At 38.8% G+C, this 21,386-nt stretch overlaps 1 protein-coding gene across 4 annotated transcripts in view; it reads left to right on the forward strand.

The window, feature by feature from the left end:
- Positions 1-21,386, forward strand: part of Mxd (MAX dimerization protein) — a 304,254-nt gene that overhangs the window by 6,955 nt on the left and 275,913 nt on the right. For all 4 annotated transcript variants that reach the window (XM_076775383.1, XM_076775382.1, XM_076775385.1 and 1 more), the window contains exons 3-4: positions 4,443-4,536; positions 9,864-9,893. In XM_076775383.1, coding sequence (XP_076631498.1) covers positions 4,443-4,536; positions 9,864-9,893 — 124 coding nt within the window. The remainder of the gene's footprint in view (positions 1-4,442; positions 4,537-9,863; positions 9,894-21,386) is intronic.

Genomic DNA, 21,386 nt, shown 5'->3' on the forward strand with positions numbered 1-21,386 from the left:
TTCGTCTCCAACGGAAAGAGAAAAATAGAAAAGGGGGAGTAGCGCGTGAATGTTTTCTGTCTCGCGTTCTCTGATGACTTCCTTTGACCTCTGCGAGGTTCGTTCCTCGCCGATTCGGTGCTTCCAACGGTCGAACGACGAAAAAACATTACGCGTATCCCGTGGCGTAATAGGACACGCCTCGCCTCTGTGTGACGGAAAAAAATCCACGTGACCGCTAACGAGCACGATATATACACACACGCGCGCGCGACCAACGTATAGAGGACGTTCGGGAGCGTTACACGCTTTCGCGTTGTGCACTTTTGCCTTCGCGCTGTATTCGATCGGTGAACTCGAAAGGGACGGAATGTTTTGTTAATTCATCGCTCTCTACGGTCGACTGTCTTTTGCCCGTTCAGTCGTCGCTCGGGTGAAATACCTTGAATGACTCAACTTCTTTCGTCGAGTTGTCCTTCGTAACTTTTTCTTTCTCTTCCGTTCCCGATGCTGCCAGAAGAATTCGCATTTGGTATTACGTTTAACCCCCCGAGGTAATACGCTTATCGTTTTAATGGATAATTTATAGTAGGAATGAACTTTAATAAAGTCCCAAGTAAAGGACTTCATCAAATATCGAGAATACAGTGTTCGGCCACCCCTGGGAAAAATTTTAATGGGGGATTCTAGAGGCCAAAATAAGACGAAAATCAAGAATACCAATTTGTTGATTGAGGCTTCGTTAAAAAGTTATTAACAAAATTATTAATAAAATTTGTCCACCTACACGAATTTTTTTCTCACAAGTACGTGGCATTTTTAGGGTTTGTCTATTCACCAAAAATGCTTGTAATTGACACCCGTAACTAAATATAATTTTTTTAGTACGATTTGAAATTTTTTAATTTCGACTAAAAATTTCAATACCGAGTCGAATTTTTTTCTCGAAAGTGGATAGGATTTCGGGGGTATGTCTATTCACCAAAAATGCTTGTAGTTGACCCCTATAACCAAAAATAATTTCTTTAGATTGATTCCAAACTTTTCAATTTCGTCGAAAAATTTGTCCACCTATTCGAATTTTTTTCTCGAAACTCAGTCGGAATTGGGGGGTATGTCTAATCACCAAAAATGATTGTAATTGACCCCCGTAACTAAATATAATTTTTTTAGTACGATTTGAAATTTTTTAATTTCGACTAAAAATTTCAATACCGAGTCGAATTTTTTTCTAGAAAGTGGATAGGATTTCGGGGGTATGTCTATTCACCAAAAATGCTTATAATTGACCCCTACAACCAAAAATAATTTTTTTAGATTGATTCCAAACTTTTCAATTTCGTCGAAAAATTTGTCCACCTATTCGAATTTTTTTCTCGGAACTCAGTCGGAATTCGGGGGTATGTCTAATCACCAAAAATGATTGTAATTGACCCCCGTAACTAAATATAATTTTTTTAGTACGATTTGAAATTCTTTAATTTCGACTAAAAATTTCAATACCGAGTCGAATTTTTTTCTCGAAAGTGGATAGGATTTCGGGGGTATGTTTATTCACCAAAAATGCTTGTAATTGACTCCTACAACCAAAAATAATTTTTTTAGACTGATTCCAAACTTTCCAATTTCGTCGAAAAATTTGTCCACTTATTCGAATTTTTTTCTCGAAACTCAGTCGGAATTCGGGGGTATGTCTAATCACCAAAAATGATTGTAATTGACCCCCGCAACTAAAAAAAATTTTTCCAGAACGATTTGAAATTTTTTTTTTTCGTCGAAAAATTTCACACCTTCTCGAATTTTTTTCTAGAAAGTGGGTAGGATTTCGGGGGTATGTCTATTCACCAAAAATGCTTGTAATTGACTCCTACAACCAAAAATAATTTTTTTAGACTGATTCCAAACTTTCCAATTTCGTCGAAAAATTTGTCCACTTATTCGAATTTTTTTCTCGAAACTCAGTCGGAATTCGGGGGTATGTCTAATCACCAAAAATGATTGTAATTGACCCCCGCAACTGAAAATAATTTTTCCAGAAGGATTTGAAATTTTTTTTTTTCGTCGAAAAATTTCACACCTTCTCGAATTTTTTTCTAGAAAGTGGGTAGGATTTCGGGGGTATGTCTATTCACCAAAAATGCTTGTAATTGACTCCTACAACCAAAAATAATTTTTTTAGATTGATTCCAAACTTTTCAATTTCGTCGAAAAATTTGTCCACCTATTCGAATTTTTTTCTCGGAACTCAGTCGGAATTCGGGGGTATGTCTAATCACCAAAAATGATTGTAATTGACCCCCGCAACTGAAAATAATTTTTCCAGAAGGAGTTGAAATTTTTTTTTTTCGTCGAAAAATTTCACACCTCGAATTTTTTTCTAGAAAGTGGGTAGGATTTCGGGAATATGTCTATTCACCAAAAGTAATCGTAATTGCTCCTCGTAACCGAAAAGAATTTTTCTAAAACGATTTGAAATTTTTTTTCTTTCTGTCGAAAAATTTAGGCACCTAATTAGATTTTCAGTAAGGAATTTTTTTCTGGAAAGTGCGTAGGATTTCGGGGGTATGAGTAATGACCAAAAATGATTGTAATTGACCCCCGCAACCGAAAATAATTTTTCCAGAACCATTTGAAATTTTTGAATTTAATTGTTAACTTTCTAACGAAGCCTCCATCAATAAATAAGGTATTCTTGATTTTTGTCTTGAATCCCCCATTAAAATTTTTCCCAGGGGTGACCGTACAGCCTGTATATCGGCCAACGTTCGAAAAAATTTAATGCCTTCGCAACGGCTTTCGGCGAATAGTTTAGCGTCAACGAGTAAGCGGATAAAAAAAAAAGGGCGGGGGGGCCAACGTACAGAAAATAAAATCTCGGCCATTATTTGCGATCCTTTGTTCCAGGATTCCCACGCACAGACGGGTTTCCGTGTTTTGTTCGAATTTTTGGAAATAGCCGTTGCAACCCTTTCTATCTCCCATTTGGTTTTAAAAACGAGTTCCATAAGGTCTGCTTTTCACCCCCCCTTCTCCGTACCTCCGTCTCTTTCCCTCTGCGTAACTTTGACGCGCTATTCACGACGCGAATTTCTCTTTTGCATGACGCGCGAGTGCGGCCTTATGGTCATGGCATGCGAACGAGACGCTTTTCTTCTTTCACGAGGACAGATGGTCGATGTCGCGGGCGCGCGTGTTCTTTTTCACCGGCTGCCATTAAGCCTGTTGTACGATGATGAGGATCGGGCCAAAAGACTCGCCAAAGGAGGCATTTATAATTTACACCGCTCGTTATGGTGACCAGTATCGCCGCGGTGCTTCAGCGTCGAGTTTTTGCCGCGTGTCCTCGGATCCTCCTGCTGTCCGTCCTCTTACGTAATATCAATTTCTCGATTGACGTTCGTGCACAATTATCCGTGCGTTCGCGGTTGGAGCGATTTTAGCGGCGATCTACGGTCAGTGCTATTTTTGTTCGTTGATAGGCAAATTTATGTAACGGAAGAATTCCTGGCAGTAGATAGATACATCAGTTGCTGTTTTCAAGAGATAAAATCCGGACGGTCGGTTCGCTCGAAAACGGGCTACGTAGTGATTTTTATCTTCGACCGAGGGCGCGCGACGCTGGCTCGTTTACGCTCACGGTTGCTACCTTATTTTCTATATAAACAAAATTTCCAACTATATCATTTCTAGATGATTTTTACTTGGACGTAGTTTACAACAGACATTGACGAAGAGTTGAAACTCGACAGTTCGTAAATTCGATTTACGTTGATCTTCGCTCGCGTTTCATCAACGGTGTCTAGCATCGACAGAAATTTGATCGCAGTGATCTCGCGGAAGTTGCACTCTCTCCCAGTATTGTTACGCTTTCGAATTTATTCGCTGAAGAGGCGGTTGCTCGCGAGTCTCGTTCACCGGGGCGGCGTTAACTGAAATCGTAACATAAATCTCGATTTTTTCGCGCGCGCGCGCGCGGATCGTCGATGCCAGCGCGAAGCGGTGTTTGCGCACAGGCTTTAATGCCCATAGTAAGTTACGTTAGCAAGACAGAACGTGACTTTATTCCGCCACGTTCGTGGCCCCGTCCGCGCTCTTAACCCTTTCGATCCGAATGATACATTCAGCCTCGTTATTTCGATCCCATTTAACATCATTAACTTTCGAAAATACAATCCCACGTATTCGACAACTAAAATGTGACCGTTTAAATAAATAAATTTTCAATGCATTTTGTTTCTTGATTTAAATATTTCACGACGAACGAATGGAATTTCAACATGTCGAATCGAATAAAATTTTACCCAAATTCGCTGCCAGCATTTTGAGTCAACCTTTATTAAAATAATTCATTCGGGACAAACGAGTTGACGAGTCCACGAGTTGTGTTTGACTCGACAACGGTTTTTCCCCCCCGACTGTTTTGCAAATGACTCTGCTGACCGACGATTGGTTTGTCATTGCAGAAGCTGAACATGGCTACGCTTCGACGATGCCGATACCCGATGATATGCGGACGGTCACAAAAAGGCCAAAGACGAAAAAATCCCAGGGCAGCAGGTGCGTATCTATATTACGAGCTCATCGATATTTCTATTTTTCTTTTTCATTCCTTGTATTTTTTACGCTTTTTTCTTGTTCGTGTGTTCTTTTTTCTAAGAATGTTTTTAAGAAACAAAATGAAAATTAGTAATATTAATAATTTTCAAGAAATTCAGGTTATTTCAACGCGCAGTTGATGCATAAGAATGTTTAATTACGATCGATAATAACTAAATTTTTCTATGTTCGGGTTTTTTCTATGACCAGGTTTTATACTGTATATAGGGTGTCCAGTCAACCCTGGGAAATATTTTAATGATTGATTCTAGAGGCCAAAATAAGACGAAAATTAAGAATACCAATTTGATGATTGAGGCTTCGTTAAAGAGTTATTAACAAAATTATTAATAAAATTTGTCCACCTACACGAATTTTTTTCTCGAAACTCAGTAGGAATTCGGGGGTATGTCTAATCAACAAAAATGATTATAATTGACCCCTGCAACTGAATATAATTTTTTTAGTACGATTTGAAAGTTTTTAATTTCGACTAAAAATTTCAATACCTACTCGAATTTTTTCCTCGAAAGTGGGTAGGATTTCAGGGGTATGTCTAATCACCAAAAATGATTGCAATTGACCCCTGTAACTAAATATAATTTTTTTAGTAAGATTTGGAATTTTTTAATTTTGACTAAAAATTTCAATACCTACTCGAATTTTTTTCTCGAAACTCAGTAGGAATTCGGGGGTATGTCTACTCACCAAAAATGATTGCAATTGACCCCTGTAACTAAATATAATTTTTTTAGTAAGATTTGGAATTTTTAAATTTTGACTAAAAATTTCAATACCTACTCGAATTTTTTTCTCGAAACTCAGTAGGAATTCGGGGGTATGTCTGATCACCAAAAATGATTGCAATTGACCCCTGTAACTAAATATAATTTTTTTAGTAAGATTTGGAATTTTTAAATTTTGACTAAAAATTTCAATACCTACTCGAATTTTTTTCTCGAAACTCAGTAGGAATTCGGGGGTATGTCTGATCACCAAAAATGATTGCAATTGACCCCTGTAACTAAATATAATTTTTTTAGTAAGATTTGGAATTTTTAAATTTTGACTAAAAATTTCAATACCTACTCGAATTTTTTTCTCGAAACTCAGTAGGAATTCGGGGGTATGTCTGATCACCAAAAATGATTGCAATTGACCCCTGTAACTAAATATAATTTTTTTAGTAAAATTTGGAATTTTTTAATTTTGTCTAAAAATTTCAATACCTACTCGAATTTTTTTCTCAAAACTCAGTAGGAATTCGGGGTTATGTCTAATCACCAAAAATGATTGCATTTGACCCCTGTAACTAAATATAATTTTTTTAGTAAGATTTGGAATTTTTAAATTTTGACTAAAAATTTCAATACCTACTCGAATTTTTTTCTCGAAACTCAGTAGGAATTCGAGGGTATGTCTAATCACCAAAAGTGATTGTAATTGACCCCCGCAACCGAAAATAATTTTTCCAGAACGATTTGAAATTTTTTTTTTTTTGCCGAAAAACTTCTGCACCTATTCGAATTTTTTTCTCGAAATTCAGTAGGAATTTGGGGGTATGTCTAATCACCAAAAGTGATCGTAATTGACCCCCACAACCGAAAATAATTTTTCCATAACGATTTGAAATTTTCTTTTTCATCAAAAAAATTTCTGGTCGATATGGAACTTTAAACGTTAATAAGTTTTTAAGGAAGCCTCAATCAACGAATTAGTATCCTTGATTTTCGTCTTATTTTGACCTCTAGAATCTCCCATTAAAATTTTTCCCAGAGGTGTGTCGAACACCCTGTATATTATCTCTCCACGAGATTTGAAAACGTGTAGGTCGCGGAACAAAAAAGTTGTCAGTGACATCACAGAAGGCATAAGGCTTCCGATTGGTAGAGTGACATTGGTGATGCTGCATTTTGCTAAAACTTCAAGGCCTTTGTGACGTCACCAGAACTTTTTTACTCGCCGGTGTACATGGTATGTATAGCATAGAGAAAGACTCGTTGAAAAATTTCGGCTTATTTCTGTACAAGGTATCGCCTTGTTTTCGCTCGTACCACGAGTTTTGCCGCGCCTTCTATATATAGACTTATGTAAATTTTATTTGGTCAGCAAGAGAATACACCGTTTCGGTTCTGGCTACGGACCCTCTTCGGGAATATTTATTTTTAATCTGTGATACAAAACAGTGTTACCTCATGATCCGTGCCGCGTCGAATTAAATAAAAGTTCACGCGTATAGATATATTATTTATACAGGGTGTTCGATCAACCCTGGGAAAAATTTTAATGGGAAATTCTAGAGGCCAAAATAAGACGAAAATCAAGGGTACCAATTTGTTGATCGAGGCTTCGTTAAAAAGTTATTAACGTTTAAAGTTAGAAAATCGCTAGCAGCTGTTCACAGATTGCCGTTCTACAAACGAAACTTCAAACGTTAATAACTTTAGAACGAAACCTTAATCAACAAATTACTATTCTTGATTTTCGTCTTATTTTGGCCTCCAGAATCTCCCACTAAAATTTTTCCCAGGGTTGGCTGAACATCCTAAATACATAACTTGAAAATAAATGTTCTTGAAAGCAATTCACGCAATTTAGACTTTCACTGAAAGTGCACCTCCCGAGATAATTAAATGACTGTCTATTCAAACGAAGCAACTAGTATGCTGGTATTATCGCGTAGGTTAGAAACCAAAGAAACCACTCGTTTCGATAAATCGTATCTTTTATTCTGCGAAGTGAACGTCTGTAAGATCAGTTCAACGACCCATGAAGGTCATTCAAGGTCAAAAAGAACAAATCGATGCACAGATTTCGTCGTCGTTCCCTGACGCTTAACTTGTTAACATGCATATGGTTCTATCATTCTCCACAATGGACGTTCATAATTTCGACGTTCAACTGGTTGACGAGAGATATCTTCGAAGTCATTCCGTTACATGTTCGCGACCTTGCTGCTCGGGCTTGCCTCGAAACCTGTTGTCATTCTCTAGAATAGAAGGTGTACCGTGTCGTTTAAAAAATTGACGTTGACCTTGGAACGTCATTGGCGCTCGTACCGACCGATACTTGGCGCGAACTTTCAATTATCTCCGCGCGTTGAACTTTTTCGAATCGAGACATCGGACCGTACGGAATGGCTCGTCGAAATGTTTAAATTACGTTGCACGGAACAATTAACTTAAACATTCGGAATAGTAATATTCTTTTTTATCGAACATTGACCTTACGAACGCATTAGAAATTCAAATCAATTAAAAATAGTAAACAACAAGCAATACGTTCGCGTTTTTCTTTTGCAAGAACATGTTAAATGTCAAGTGTCGTATTATTCGTGCGTATTAAAACACAACTGATTAGATTATGATTGATAAACGCGGTAGGAAACCTACAGGTGCATTCTGAATATTGATAAAAATTTTTTAATAAACACGTGTCCTGAAATCATTTGTTTTCAAGATACTAGCCACTTTAAGTTTCAACCTAAATTATACGTGAGTCTTCGATTTCTATTCGTGCAGTTCACTCTGACAACGAGCAGTGGCTATAGGCGTACGGTCGATCGGTCGACTAGTGCGAGAAACGCCTATAGGCGTTCGACGTCCATTTACGCTCAAGGCGTGAAAAAGCTTTACGCACGCGGTGCACGTAGCTTCGAGAACGACCATAATCAAAGGTTTGAAATCGATGAAAAATATTTAAAGACTGCAACACCGTCAACAAAACGCCTACAATGTTGCGGGAAACTCACTCGGGAGTGTTTAATGCGCGAAATAATAAATGATACCGCGTATCGACGCGTGTGTGCTTCTATAGCGATGGAGGCCATTTACTGCAGAACTGAGTTGGGCACATTTTTATCTAAATAACGAATAAAAATAACAAATATCAGACTAATTAAAATACAGTAATTTTGGTTACTGTCATCTTAAAAAAATTATATTTTCTGCATAAATGGCTTCGATTGAATAAGTAGATTATCTTTAGGTGTGCAAATTTAAAATTTTAATGGGGAAAAATTTTAATGGGGGATTCTAGAGGTCAAAATAAGACGAAAATCAAGAATATCAATTTGTTGATGGAGGCTTCATTAAAAAGTTAATAACAATTAAATTCAAAAATTTTAAATTCTTCTGGAAAAATTATTTTCGGTTGCGGGGGTCAATTGCAATCATTTTTGGTGAATAGACATACCCCCGAAATCCTACGCAGTTTCGAGAAAAAAAATCGGATAGGTGGGCAAATTTTTCGAGAAAATTAAAAAGTTTCAAATTTTCCTGAAAAAATTATTTTCAGTTGAAGGGGTCAATAACAATCATTTTTGGTGAATAGACATACCCCCGAAATCCTACGCAGTTTCGAGAAAAAAAATCGGATAGGTGGGCAAATTTTTCGAGAAAATTAAAAAGTTTCAAATTTTCCTGAAAAAATTATTTTCGGTTGCGGGGGTCAATTACAATCATTTTTGGTCATTACACATACCCCCGAAATCCTACCCACTTTGTAGAAAAAAATTCGACTCGGTATTGAAATTTTTAGTCGAAATTAAAAAATTTCAAATCGTTTTGGAAAAATTATTTTCAGTTGAGGGGGTCAATTACAATCATTTTTGGTGAATAGACATACCCCCGAAAACCTACGCAGTTTCGAGAAAAAAATTCGATTAGGTGGACAAATTTTTCGACGAAATTGAAAAGTTTGGAATCAATCTAAAAAAATTATTTTCGGTTGCGGGGGTCAATTACAATCATTTTTGGTCATTACACATACCCCCGAAATTCTACCCACTTTGTAGAAAAAAATTCGAGAAGGTGTGAAATTTTTCGCCGGAAAAAAAAAATTTCAAATCGTTTTGGAAAAATTATTTTCAGTTGCAGGGGTCAATTACAATAATTTTTGGTCATTACACATACCCCCGAAATCCTACGCAGTTTCGAGAAAAAAATTCAATACTGTTGAAACTTTAAACGTTAATAATTTTTTAACGAAGCCCCTATTAACAAGTTGGTATTCTTGATTTTCGTCTTATTTTAGCCTCTAGAATCCCCCATTAAAATTTTTCCCACGGATATCGGAGGAAATCGAGGAACATGTTGACGAAACGATCAATTATTACGTTGGATAATCCAACACTGTTTTTGCGTAAAATTTTGTTCGATGAAACGCTTTACTCTTTCGCGTTTAAAAGTTAAAACTCGCGACTTTAAACGCCTCTGTTTCTTCCTCGCTGTAGCGAGTAAACGATTTCACCGTTTCGAAGTCTAACAAGAACGTTCTTTCCATTGCAGGACTACTCATAACGAGCTAGAGAAAAATAGGTGAGTACTTTATTTATCTTATTAACTTAATCCTATTCAGTTCTGCCATTTTGTTTCGTTTGTACAGAGTGTCGCGTACGCCGACTGAAAGTTGAATAATTCTGCACGCTTTTACGTTACGCGTTAACGCATTCACCGCCACGCCATCTTTCCCCGACAAATTTCACTGTTCGTTAGTTCATTTATTCTAAAAAAGTTCAATATTCAAACAATGAAACTTCAATACGCGAATGTTCAAATAACGTGAAAAATTTGACAATTAAAAAATAATCAAAGTCTAGGAATTCTAATTAGAGGAAGTGATTCGTTAATTTAATGCACAGATACAGATATTCGTTTCGCTGAATAATCTTAGGAAAGTAACGCCATTAATAATTCGCGTTTCTCGCGTCGTTGTTCGCATTAACGAACTACTTGAAACCCCGTTTAATGGAGGCGACGAGACCGGTACACGGGGTTCACAGTATTTTTTTGTTTGACAAATGACCGTCCCTCGTTGGGCACCGCGTGTTAAATTGGAAGCAATTTACGGTTATCTCGCGTCGTTGTTCGCAGTGTATAAAGGACTCGGGCCGTTAATTAACATGCGTGATACGTGTGATTAGACGCGACCCTTCTATACACCGGGTCAGGAAAGTTCGAAATGGAGCGGAACAATGCCCGACGAGACGCTCGGTGGAACAGGTTTCCAAGGGTGCCTGTACTAACCCCGATTGTCGACGTGATTTATAAGTCGCGACCCACGCCGTTCGCACTCCTAAAGTGTATGAAAGAGAAACGGTTCACTAGATCCTACCCGCTGCGGAGTTCTGCGGAATTACAATTGAATTGCCCGAGAAATTATAATTACAAAATGATCGAATTACGTCGTTATTCAATTGCAACTACAAAATGAATCTAATTAAAGAAAGTAATTATTTAAATGCGAGCAGCTCAATAAAAAATGCATTAGAAAACGGTGAGACAAAATACAAAATATCGATTTGAATATGTATATATTTGACACAAACTTTGTTACATTTATATTACGAACGACGGTAGAAATCGGTGTATATGAAACACAGGAAGCATATGGTTCCGTCGAAGAAAACTGTGCAGTTGCATCCGGCAGGTGCATCGATGCATTCTCTGAAAAAATATAGTCCTAGGAAAAATAGACTTTACGAAACTCGGCGACATTTCCTTCCACCAGTTCCGTTTATTTTCGTTGAAAATGAACATTCTGTTTCGAAAGAAGAGAGTACGAGTAAAAAAATTTTAGAACCGCTGGGTTTAACGAGGGAGGCATTAACAATTATCGTAACACGTTCGAACGTTCGAGGAAACCCGAGAGTCCCAAGTGGCTCGGATCTTACTTTTCCTCGAATTAGAAGCAGCTAGGCAGGCGCGTTTACACGAGCAGCACGGGAGCAAAGGAAAACAAACATTGGCTATTCAGTGTTAGCCGTTCGACAAAGAAACAGGACATAATAATTAAAATAATACAACAGTTTCGTTCTGAATTATTTCGTACAAAATAAACCGAAGGAAACAGTACATTGGAAATTCTCTAAAAATTTGTATATTAATTTCTCCTAATTTGCATATACTTTTGTATGTGCTTTTTTATTTGACGTAAAAATACAAGAGCATAAATGGAACGGTATCACGTACTAGCGTCACTTCGGTCGTATTTGCCTTCTAAAGTTTCTGGATGTCGCCATGGTCATCAGCGTCGGTTCGGAAGAACCCTGTTTGTTCTGGCGAAATCACGTATACAGGGTATTCGACCACCCTTGGGAAAAATTCTAATGAGAGATTCTGGAGGCCAAAATAAGACGAAAATCAAGAATATCAGTTTCTTGATTAAGGCTTCGTTAAAAAGTTATTAATAAAAATAATAATAGAATTTCTCCATCTACACGAATTTTTTTCTCGAAAGTGAGTAGGATTTCGAGGGTATGTCTAATGACCAAAAATGATTATAATTGACCCCCGCAACCGAGAATAATTTTTTTAAAACGATTTGACAAATTTTTTTTTCATCAAAAAATTTGTCCACCTACTCGAATTTTTTTCTCGAAAATGCGTCAGATTTCTGGGGTACGTCTCTTCGCGAAAAATGATCGTAATTGACCCCCGCAACCGAGAATAATTTTTTTAGAACGATTTGACAAATTTTTTTTTCGTCGAAAAATTTGTCCACCTACTCGAATTTTTTTCTCGAAAATGCGTCAGATTTCTGGGGTACGTCTCTTCACGAAAAATGATCGTAATTGACCCCCGCAGCCGATAATAATTTTTCCAGAACGATTTGAAATGTTTTAATTTAATTGCTAATAACTTTCTAACGAAGCCTCAATTAACAAATTGCTATTCTTGATTTTCGTCTTATTTTGGCCCCTAGAATCTCCCATTAAAATTTTTCCCAGGGGTGAACGAATACCCTGTATACGTAACAACGGCCGTCAGTGTTAAGAGACGGGCGGCCATCGAGCTCGAGAATTCTCGGTAGCGCTCGAATCTCGGGTGGCGCGTAGCGCGTTGTGTGTGCCTCCGGTCCGGCGTGTAGCGTGCGCCGCAGCATCGATTGGGATCAAAGGGAACATCTGATCCTGCAGTCCCGCGGATACGTTCCCTGCTTTCCGCTCGCGCGGCGACGGGGCGTTCGTTATCGGCACAGACGCGAATTCACGTTTCATTTGCGAATTTATTTTTACACGCGCGGTCTACGGCTGTAAAAGCTGTGTGCACGCTAGGCACTCTTTCTCTCTCTGTCGTTGCGAACGATCCAAAGGTTAGCGATGCGTGTTTCGTCGCTAACGGATTCGTGGGGCTCTCGCGGGCGTGGGCGAGGGCGAAGGGCGGACGGGGGCGGGGGGGCATAAAAACTGGCGAGGGAGCGGAAATGTGCATAAACGTAAAAAAAACCCCGTCGGGCTTTGTTACTCGCTTGTACATTCTTTTTTCCTTTCTTTTTTCTTTTTTCTTTTTTTTTTTCGCCGCACGCCAGGAACAGCCAGAGAACGAGAACTTCGGGCACGGTAGAGCACACAGAGACAGAGCAGGATAGTCGCGAGTGGGATGGGGCGCCCGGAGAGCGAGCAAGCGAGAACGTGTGTGTGTGTGTGTGTGACGAGCTGTGGGGAAGGGAGCCTATCGATTTTTTTTGTCCCCAAGCGACGAAACTACGACGGGTTAGAGGATGGGCGGGGGGATCCGGGGGGGATGGGGAAGGTGGGTGCGTGGCACAGAAACGGGGCAATGTAAAAGCCCACCGCCGACCAACCGCCCCGTTACACCACGTAGTTAGGTTACATAACGCAACGCAGCCACGAGACGTTTCGTGACGTCCGTGGCACACGAGGCGCGATTCGCGCGCGCGACGGTTTCGCTATTTTTGAACCGCGGCGCGAAATACGGTTTTCCCTCGGCGCGGAGTCGATCGGGCACGGTTTCGTCAGCGTTTGGCCGTCGCGAACTGCGCGACTATACAGGGTGTTCGGTCACAGCTGGGAAAAATTTTAATGCGGGATTCTAGAGAGCAAAATAAGATGAAAATCAAGAATAACAATTTCTTGACTGAGGCTTCGTTATATAGTTATTAAGAATTAAATTAAAAAATTTCAAATCATATTAAAAAAATTATATTTAGTTACAGGGGTTAATTACAATCACTTTTGGTCATTACACATACCTTCGAAATCCTACTCACATTCGAGAAAAAAATTCGATTAGGTGCTGACATTTTTCGGCGAAATTGAAAAGTTTTAAATCATTCTAAAAAAATTATTTTCGGTTGCGGGGGTCAATTACAAGCATTTTTGGTGAATAGACATACCCCCGAAATCCTACCCATTTTCTAGAAAAAAATTCGGGAAGGTGTGAAATTTTTTGACAAAATTAAAAAACTCCAAATCGATATAGAAAAATTATGATCGGTTGCGGGGGTCAATTACAATCACTTTTGGTCATTACACATACCTTCGAAATCCTACTCACTTTCGAGAAAAAAATTCGATTAGGTGCTGACATTTTTCGGCGAAATTGAAAAGTTTTAAATCATTCTAAAAAAATTATTTTCGGTTGCGGGGGTCAATTACAAGCATTTTTGGTGAATAGACATACCCCCGAAATCCTACCCATTTTCTAGAAAAAAATTCGGGAAGGTGTGAAATTTTTTGACAAAATTAAAAAACTCCAAATCGATATAGAAAAATTATGATCGGTTGCGGGGGTCAATTACAATCATTTTTGGTCATTACACATACCTTCGAAATCCTACTCACATTCGAGAAAAAAATTCGATTAGATGCTGACATTTTTCGGCGGAATTGAAAAGTTTTAAATCATTCTAAAAAAATTATTTTCGGTTGCGGGGGTCAATTACAAGCATTTTTGGTCATTACACATACCTTCGAAATCCTACTCACATTCGAGAAAAAAATTCGATTAGGTGCTGACATTTTTCGGCGAAATTGAAAACTTTTAAATCATTGTAAAAAAATTATTTTCGGTTGCGGGGGTCAATTACAAGCATTTTTGGTCATTACACATACCCCCGAAATCCTACCCATTTTCTAGAAAAAAATTCGGGAAGGTATGAAATTTTTTGACAAAATTAAAAAACTCCAAATCGATATAGAAAAATTATGATCGGTTGCGGGGGTCAATTACAATCATTTTTGGTCATTACACACACCTACGAAATCCAATCCACTTTCTGGAAAAAAATTCGGGAAGGTCTGAAATTTTTCGCCGAAAAAAAAAAATTTCAAATCGTTCTGGAAAAATTATTTTCGGTTGCGGGGGTCAATTGCAATCATTTTTGGTGAATAGACATATCCCCGAAATCTAGCGCATTTTCGAGAAAAAAATTCAGTACGGTCGGAACTTTGAATGTTAATAACTTTTTAACGAAGCCTCAATCAAGAAATTGGTATTCTGGATTTTCGTCTTATTTTGGCCTCTAAATTTAGGGGCGGTCGCGAGAAAGTCATTTTTACAGTTACAAGAAGATGATAGATTTAGGATAGCCTAAAGGAGACAGAATTCAAGACGACGAAGACAAATCGTCGTATAAATTAATTTTTGCAGCTTGATCGTTTTGTAATCCAGGTCTGGACTGAAGTTTGGACGGTCGATTTCTGGCTGTTTTTTGTTATAGAGTCGGAGAACGAGTCGTTGGAATTGTTGGTATAAAAGAAGTGAGTGGTTCGCACGGTGTAAGGTCTAAAAATTGCTCCGGGGTTGCATCGGTCACTGTTATCTTTGCTTTCGGGACGTTTAATGATACTCGTCGTGCAGGTCACGTTCGGATACGGGTTCCGTAGATTGCCAGCGAGCTGCTGGTCACGTAAAGATAAAGCGATATAATAGCTTGTAATAAAAAATATCGTATTATTCTTTGACCTTTCGCTTATAAAAATGTGTATTTTCGAAAGGTGAAACGGCTTCGTAAACATACGAGAAAAAATAAAACTCTGGGAATTGTAAAAATTGACATTTTTCTACATATTATTCATAACACCGCATCAAATTTTTAAAAATATCTCGCTAATCTCGATACCTCCTACAAAATCTGTATTTTTTAAGTATCAAGAAGTAGTTCGATATTTTGCATGTTCACGCGTTAAGCTGTGGTTCTTTTAAGTGTTCTCACGCCTCAAATCCAAGTAATTCTAGCACTCTATGGAATTTATCAATAAAATAGTCGGAATATTCAAGAAAACCGATCCGCCTTCGCTCTGCAGCTTTCAATAGCTGGATACCTCTTCAATAGCTCGATACCTCTTCATCGTTTCGTTCTGGTGTCGTTATCATCTCCATTTTCCATGCAAAATAAACCATCGTTGGATGCCACTCATCCGCGTCGTATCGGCTGTGAATCGACAGAAATCGTTCGAACCCGTGTTGTATTTCTAAAAAGAGTTACTCCTTGGTAATTGTTTTTATTAAAGCAGCAGAATATATTATTTAATCGAAGTGGCTGTCCCATTAGCGAAAAAGGTTGTGCACCACTGTGTTTAAGGCGTTCGGTATCGGCTAATGTGCGTGCACGGTAATTTCCAATCGGAATAGTATGTCATCAGAAATACGACAGAAGGCTTTTTTGAGGGTGCATGTAAAATGACCGGTCCGTTCGCGGTTCACGCACGGTCTCGGGGCTAGAGGAGCACGGACGGATAATGACGGGAATTTTAATTAATTGCCGTAATAACGAAGCAACGGCACACACCGCACGGCGGACAGTGAATTTGCATTTGTTTTCGCCAACAGATCGCGGCGACGGTTCTCGGGTTGCATCGAGCCGGTGCGCATGCGCTGGCGTGCGCTCGCGCTAGCGGAAGCCAGTACCGGGAACTGGAACGGAATGGAAATTTTTCGACGTTGCGATTCTCAACGATAAACAATAGGTCTCACGATACTTTTTGTTTTCGCCGGACAACGAAATGTTCGCGCTAAAACGAACCGTTGGCCCTCTGATTTCAGTTGTTTCGAACTGTTTCGAAAGCGACGATATAAAAATAAAATTACCCTGCCCGAAGTAAGTGGATTAAAACGGTAATAAAATATGCGAGAGGTAGAAAGCTGAAAACTTGATGAAAGATGGGAAATTAACTTGTGCAATAACAGCGATACATACTGGGTGTTCGACCACCCATGGGAAAAATTTTAATGGGAGACTCTAGAGGCCAAAATATGACGAAGATCAAGAATACCAATTTGTTGATGGAGGCTTCGTTGAAAAGTTATTAACAATTAAATTCAAAAATTTTAAATCGTACTGGAAAAATTCTTTTCGGTTGCGGGGGTCAATTACAATCATTTTTGGTCATTACACATACCCCCGAAATCCTATGCGTTTTCGAGAAAAAAATTCGAGAAGATGTGTAATTTTACGACGAAATTAAAAAATTTCAAATCGTTCTGAAAGAATTATTTTCGGTTGCAGGGGTCAATTGCAATCATTTTTGGTCATTACACATACCTCCGAAATCCTATGCGTTTTCGAGAAAAAAATTCGAGAAGATGTGTAATTTTACGACGAAATTAAAAAATTCCAAATCGATATAGAAAAATTATTTTCGGTTGCGGGGGTCAATTACAATCATTTTTGGTCATTACACATACCCCCGAAATCCTATGCGTTTTCGAGAAAAAAATTCGAGAAGATGTGTAATTTTACGACGAAATTAAAAAATTTCAAATCGTTCTGAAAGAATTATTTTCGGTTGCAGGGGTCAATTGCAATCATTTTTGGTCATTACACATACCCCCGAAATCCTATGCGTTTTCGAGAAAAAAATTCGAGGAGATGTGTAATTTTACGACGAAATTAAAAAATTCCAAATCGATATAGAAAAATTATTTTCGGTTGCAGGGGTCAATTGCAATCATTTTTGGTCATTACACATACCCCCGAAATCCTATGCGTTTTCGAGAAAAAAATTCGAGAAGATGTGTAATTTTACGACGAAATTAAAAAATTCCAAATCGATATAGAAAAATTATTTTCGGTTGCGGGGGTCAATTACAATCATTTTTGGTCATTACACATACCCCCGAAATCCTACCCACTTTCTAGAAAAAAATTCGAGAAGGTGTGGAATTTTTCGACGGAACAAAAAAATTTCAAATCATTCTGGAAAAATTATTTTCAGTTGCAGGGGTCAATTGCAATCATTTTTGGTCATTACACATACCCCCGAAATCCTACGCACTTTCGAGAAAAAAATTCAGTACGGTCGGAACTTTAAACGTTGATAACTGTTAAACAAAGCCTCCATGAACAAATTGGTATTCTTGATTTTCGTCTTATTTTGGCCTCTAGAATCGCCCATTAAAATTTTTCCCAGGGCTGGCCGAACACCCTGTATAAGCACTACACTAACTATAAAAAGCATGTGTGGTGGGTATTATCCAACGGTTCAAGGGGGTTCCTTTTAGAGTTCAACGGGCGGGTCTTCGGGTAATCGATCGAAGCGCCACCACACTTCATTTTACCCGATTCACCCGGCCGCCATCGTCCTTTTACCCGAACCGCCAGCCGCTACGTCATTCCACTCGTTCGACCATAATTCACGTAGAATACCAGTTGCAATAACGAATAGTAAGTAACTTCTATCTAATTCCTTTTGGGTAAAAACACGAGCCTAAAATTAAAGAATACAATGATATATGTAAGCCGAGAGCTAGCCCTCGCGTGGATATCTTGTTACGTCAAAAGTCCCTTCCTGTGGAAATGTTTCGTGCTCTGTTGATAAGAAATAATCGCACGATATCTGCATATTAACGAAATAACGCGGATGAAACTCTTTGCCGGCCACGAGTCGAGTGAAATTTGAGAATGTTTATTTTCTCGACTCCGGTGTCACGGTGTCTTGTTCTCTTTTGAGGTTATATTTCAAATCCTTAAAATTATCGAAAGACGTAATTAAAATTACGCAATTGTAAACGTGCGGTTATATTTCGTTTAATTCCTTGTTTTCCGATAAGAATCGTTCGTTTTTTTCATTTTCACTATTCGTGAATGATTCTCATTGCGGTGTTTCTGTTGTCGTTGGCGACATTTCGGTCGAAGAGGATTCCCCCGGTGATTTACGATCGCGCGCAATTTGCTGGAGTTGCTAGCCGGTAAGATCGGCAATCGGGCGGATTTACATCGGCCTGCAGATGTTAATTTCCCAACTGTTGCTATTTACGACGACGGTAAAACCATTTGGGCGGGTGAACGAAACACGCGCTACCGGCGGATTCCGAGACAATGAAATTTTAACGGGCGCGCCGATGCTCGTCTGCTCCGCAAATTAATCCAACGGAATAGTCTGGACCTGCGTAAAACACGGTTCGATTTCCACGTTGTCTAGAAAGGACGATCCTCGAATAAGAACACCTGTTCTAACCCGAATGTGGCCTAAGGCGTTTTTAATACATCGCGAAACGTTATTTTTACGAGTTTTGACAACAAGTTTTAAGTACAGTAAAATTCCAGTTATCCCCAGATTAACTCAAGAGAAAGTGAGACAGAAAATGAAATTATAAAAACATTTCTGGCCATACATTATATTTTCGGTAAAGAATTTTTTACTCGAAAGTGCGTAGGAATTTGGGGGTATGTCTATTCACCAAAAATGCTTATAATTGACCCCTCTAACTAAATATAATTTTTTTAGTACGATTTGAAATTTTTTAATTTCGACTAAAAACTTCAATACATATTCGAATTTTTTTCTCGAAACTGGGTAGGATTTCGAGGGTATGTCTATTCACCAAAAATGCTTGTAATTGACCTTTCTAACTAAATATAATTTTTTTAGTACGATTTGAAATTTTTTAATTTCGACTAAAAACTTCAATACATATTCGAATTTTTTTCTCGAAACTGGGTAGGATTTCGAGGGTATGTCTATTCACCAAAAATGCTTGTAATTGACCCCTCTAATTGAATATAATTTTTTTTAGTATGATTTGAAATTTTTTAATTTCGACTAAACATTTCAATACCTACTCGAATTTTTTTCTCGAAACTGGGTAGGATTTCGAGGGTATGTCTATTCACCAAAAATGCTTGTAATTGACCCCTCTAACTAAATATAATTTTTTTAGTACGATTTGAAATTTTTTAATTTCGACTAAAAACTTCAATACATATTCGAATTTTTTTCTCGAAACTGGGTAGGATTTCGAGGGTATGTCTATTCACCAAAAATGCTTGTAATTGACCCCTCTAACTGAATATAATTTTTTTAGTACGATTTGAAATTTTTTAATTTCGACTAAACATTTCAATACCTATTCGAATTTTTTTCTCGAAACTGGGTAGGATTTCGAGGGTATGTCTATTCACCAAAAATGCTTGTAATTGACCTTTCTAACTAAATTTAATTTTTTTAGTACGATTTGAAATTTTTTAATTTTGTCGAAAAATGTCACCCACTTCTCGAATTTTTTTCTCAAAACTGGGTAGGATTTCGAGGGTATGTCTGTTCACCAAAAATGATTGTAATTGACCCCCACAGCCAAAAATAATTTTTTTAGGTCGATTCCAAACTTTTCAATTTCGTCGAAATATTTGGCCACATGCTCGCCTCACATGCTCGCCACCAGAGGGGTCGCGCTCTCACAAGCGCTCGACCGACCCCTCGATTGCTATATATACATTCCTCGACCTTCTACCTAATATCCCAGGCGTCTAAGATAGGGCCTGCTAGGAAGCCTTTACTGACGAGTATCTGTCTATCTGTCCTCTTACGAAATTCTCACGGGTTCCCACACCTCAGCAACGCTGCGCCACAAGATTAAAAAACTGTTGCAATCTTTAGATGAATAAAATCGATCCCCTGTAAAAACCATTCCGACCCACATATGGGTCAACGGACAGTCAACGTGTTTACGAACTTCAACCCCGATCAGTCCGGTTAAATCGAGGTTTTGCTGTACTATTATTATCGCTTATCCCGCGTAAACGTTTGTCGAACGGTCGTCTAGCTCCCGGTTCGCGAGATTCCATGTCGAATTTCATGTGAATTCGCGTAAATTCCGAACGGTGCTATCCGAACGGAAGAACGCGATCCCCAGGCGTCAGACACGAGACGCGTGTTTACGCGGAACTGCAAATCGAACCTGGTAATAGAGCAACGTGTAAATCAACGATCGCTATGCCCCGGCAAACAAGCATTGTTCGTCACTCGTCGTAACGAGGATCCTTCTGTGTCCGCAAACTAATAAGCCCGCATTAGGTGTCGGTTAGCTACAATTACGAACGTTGGTGACTGTTTATCGTTATGCAACGGCCGTGTCGTCGCGGCAGGTGGACATTAAAGTTTATTAACAGCCGTGCGCCTATTATTCCTCTCGAAGCGTGGTCAGTGCTGTGATTCGAGGGTCGCGCTCGATCGTCAGCGGTTTATTCGAAACGAGTTGTAGGTCACCCGGCCGATGAATTACGACTCGAAAAAGACGACATTCACGGCTGAAAGATTCCTACGTTTATACGCGGTTCGCCAAAGAATTAAAGAAATATTCGAGAATCCAAAAACTCAAAATCCGTGTGTTTGTGATTTCCCTGTAACTCTAACTGTTTTCGTTCGATTCGAATGCAATTTTGTTTGGTGGCTCTTTACGTTCCGGCAGAAAGTATAGGTCGCTTAATTTTCGAAAATTGTCAATGCTACGCGCACCCTAAACGTTACAAATTTTGTCAATGAATATGTCTTGATGGAAATTGTTTGGCACGGTTCCGATGCATTTTCACGTTAGCGAATTGTTCTCTAAGTCACGTTTCGAATAATTTCGACGGCGTCGAACGAAATTCCCGCGCGGTCCGAAATCTTGCGCGGCCAAGAAACTTTCTCCGCTCGAATCCGATCGGTTTCCCGGCTTCGAGGGCCGGCGCGATCCACGTCCACGAGGAAGCGTCGATTAATAAATCACCGCGTTCCCGTGGAAAGTTCTGTCGTGGATTTATTTCAGACGCGGGGCGTGCAACGCGCCAAATTTAGGACAAGGTGT

The sequence above is a fragment of the Colletes latitarsis genome, chromosome 10, assembly GCF_051014445.1.
Source record: "Colletes latitarsis isolate SP2378_abdomen chromosome 10, iyColLati1, whole genome shotgun sequence".
Classification (NCBI taxonomy): domain Eukaryota; kingdom Metazoa; phylum Arthropoda; class Insecta; order Hymenoptera; family Colletidae; genus Colletes; species Colletes latitarsis.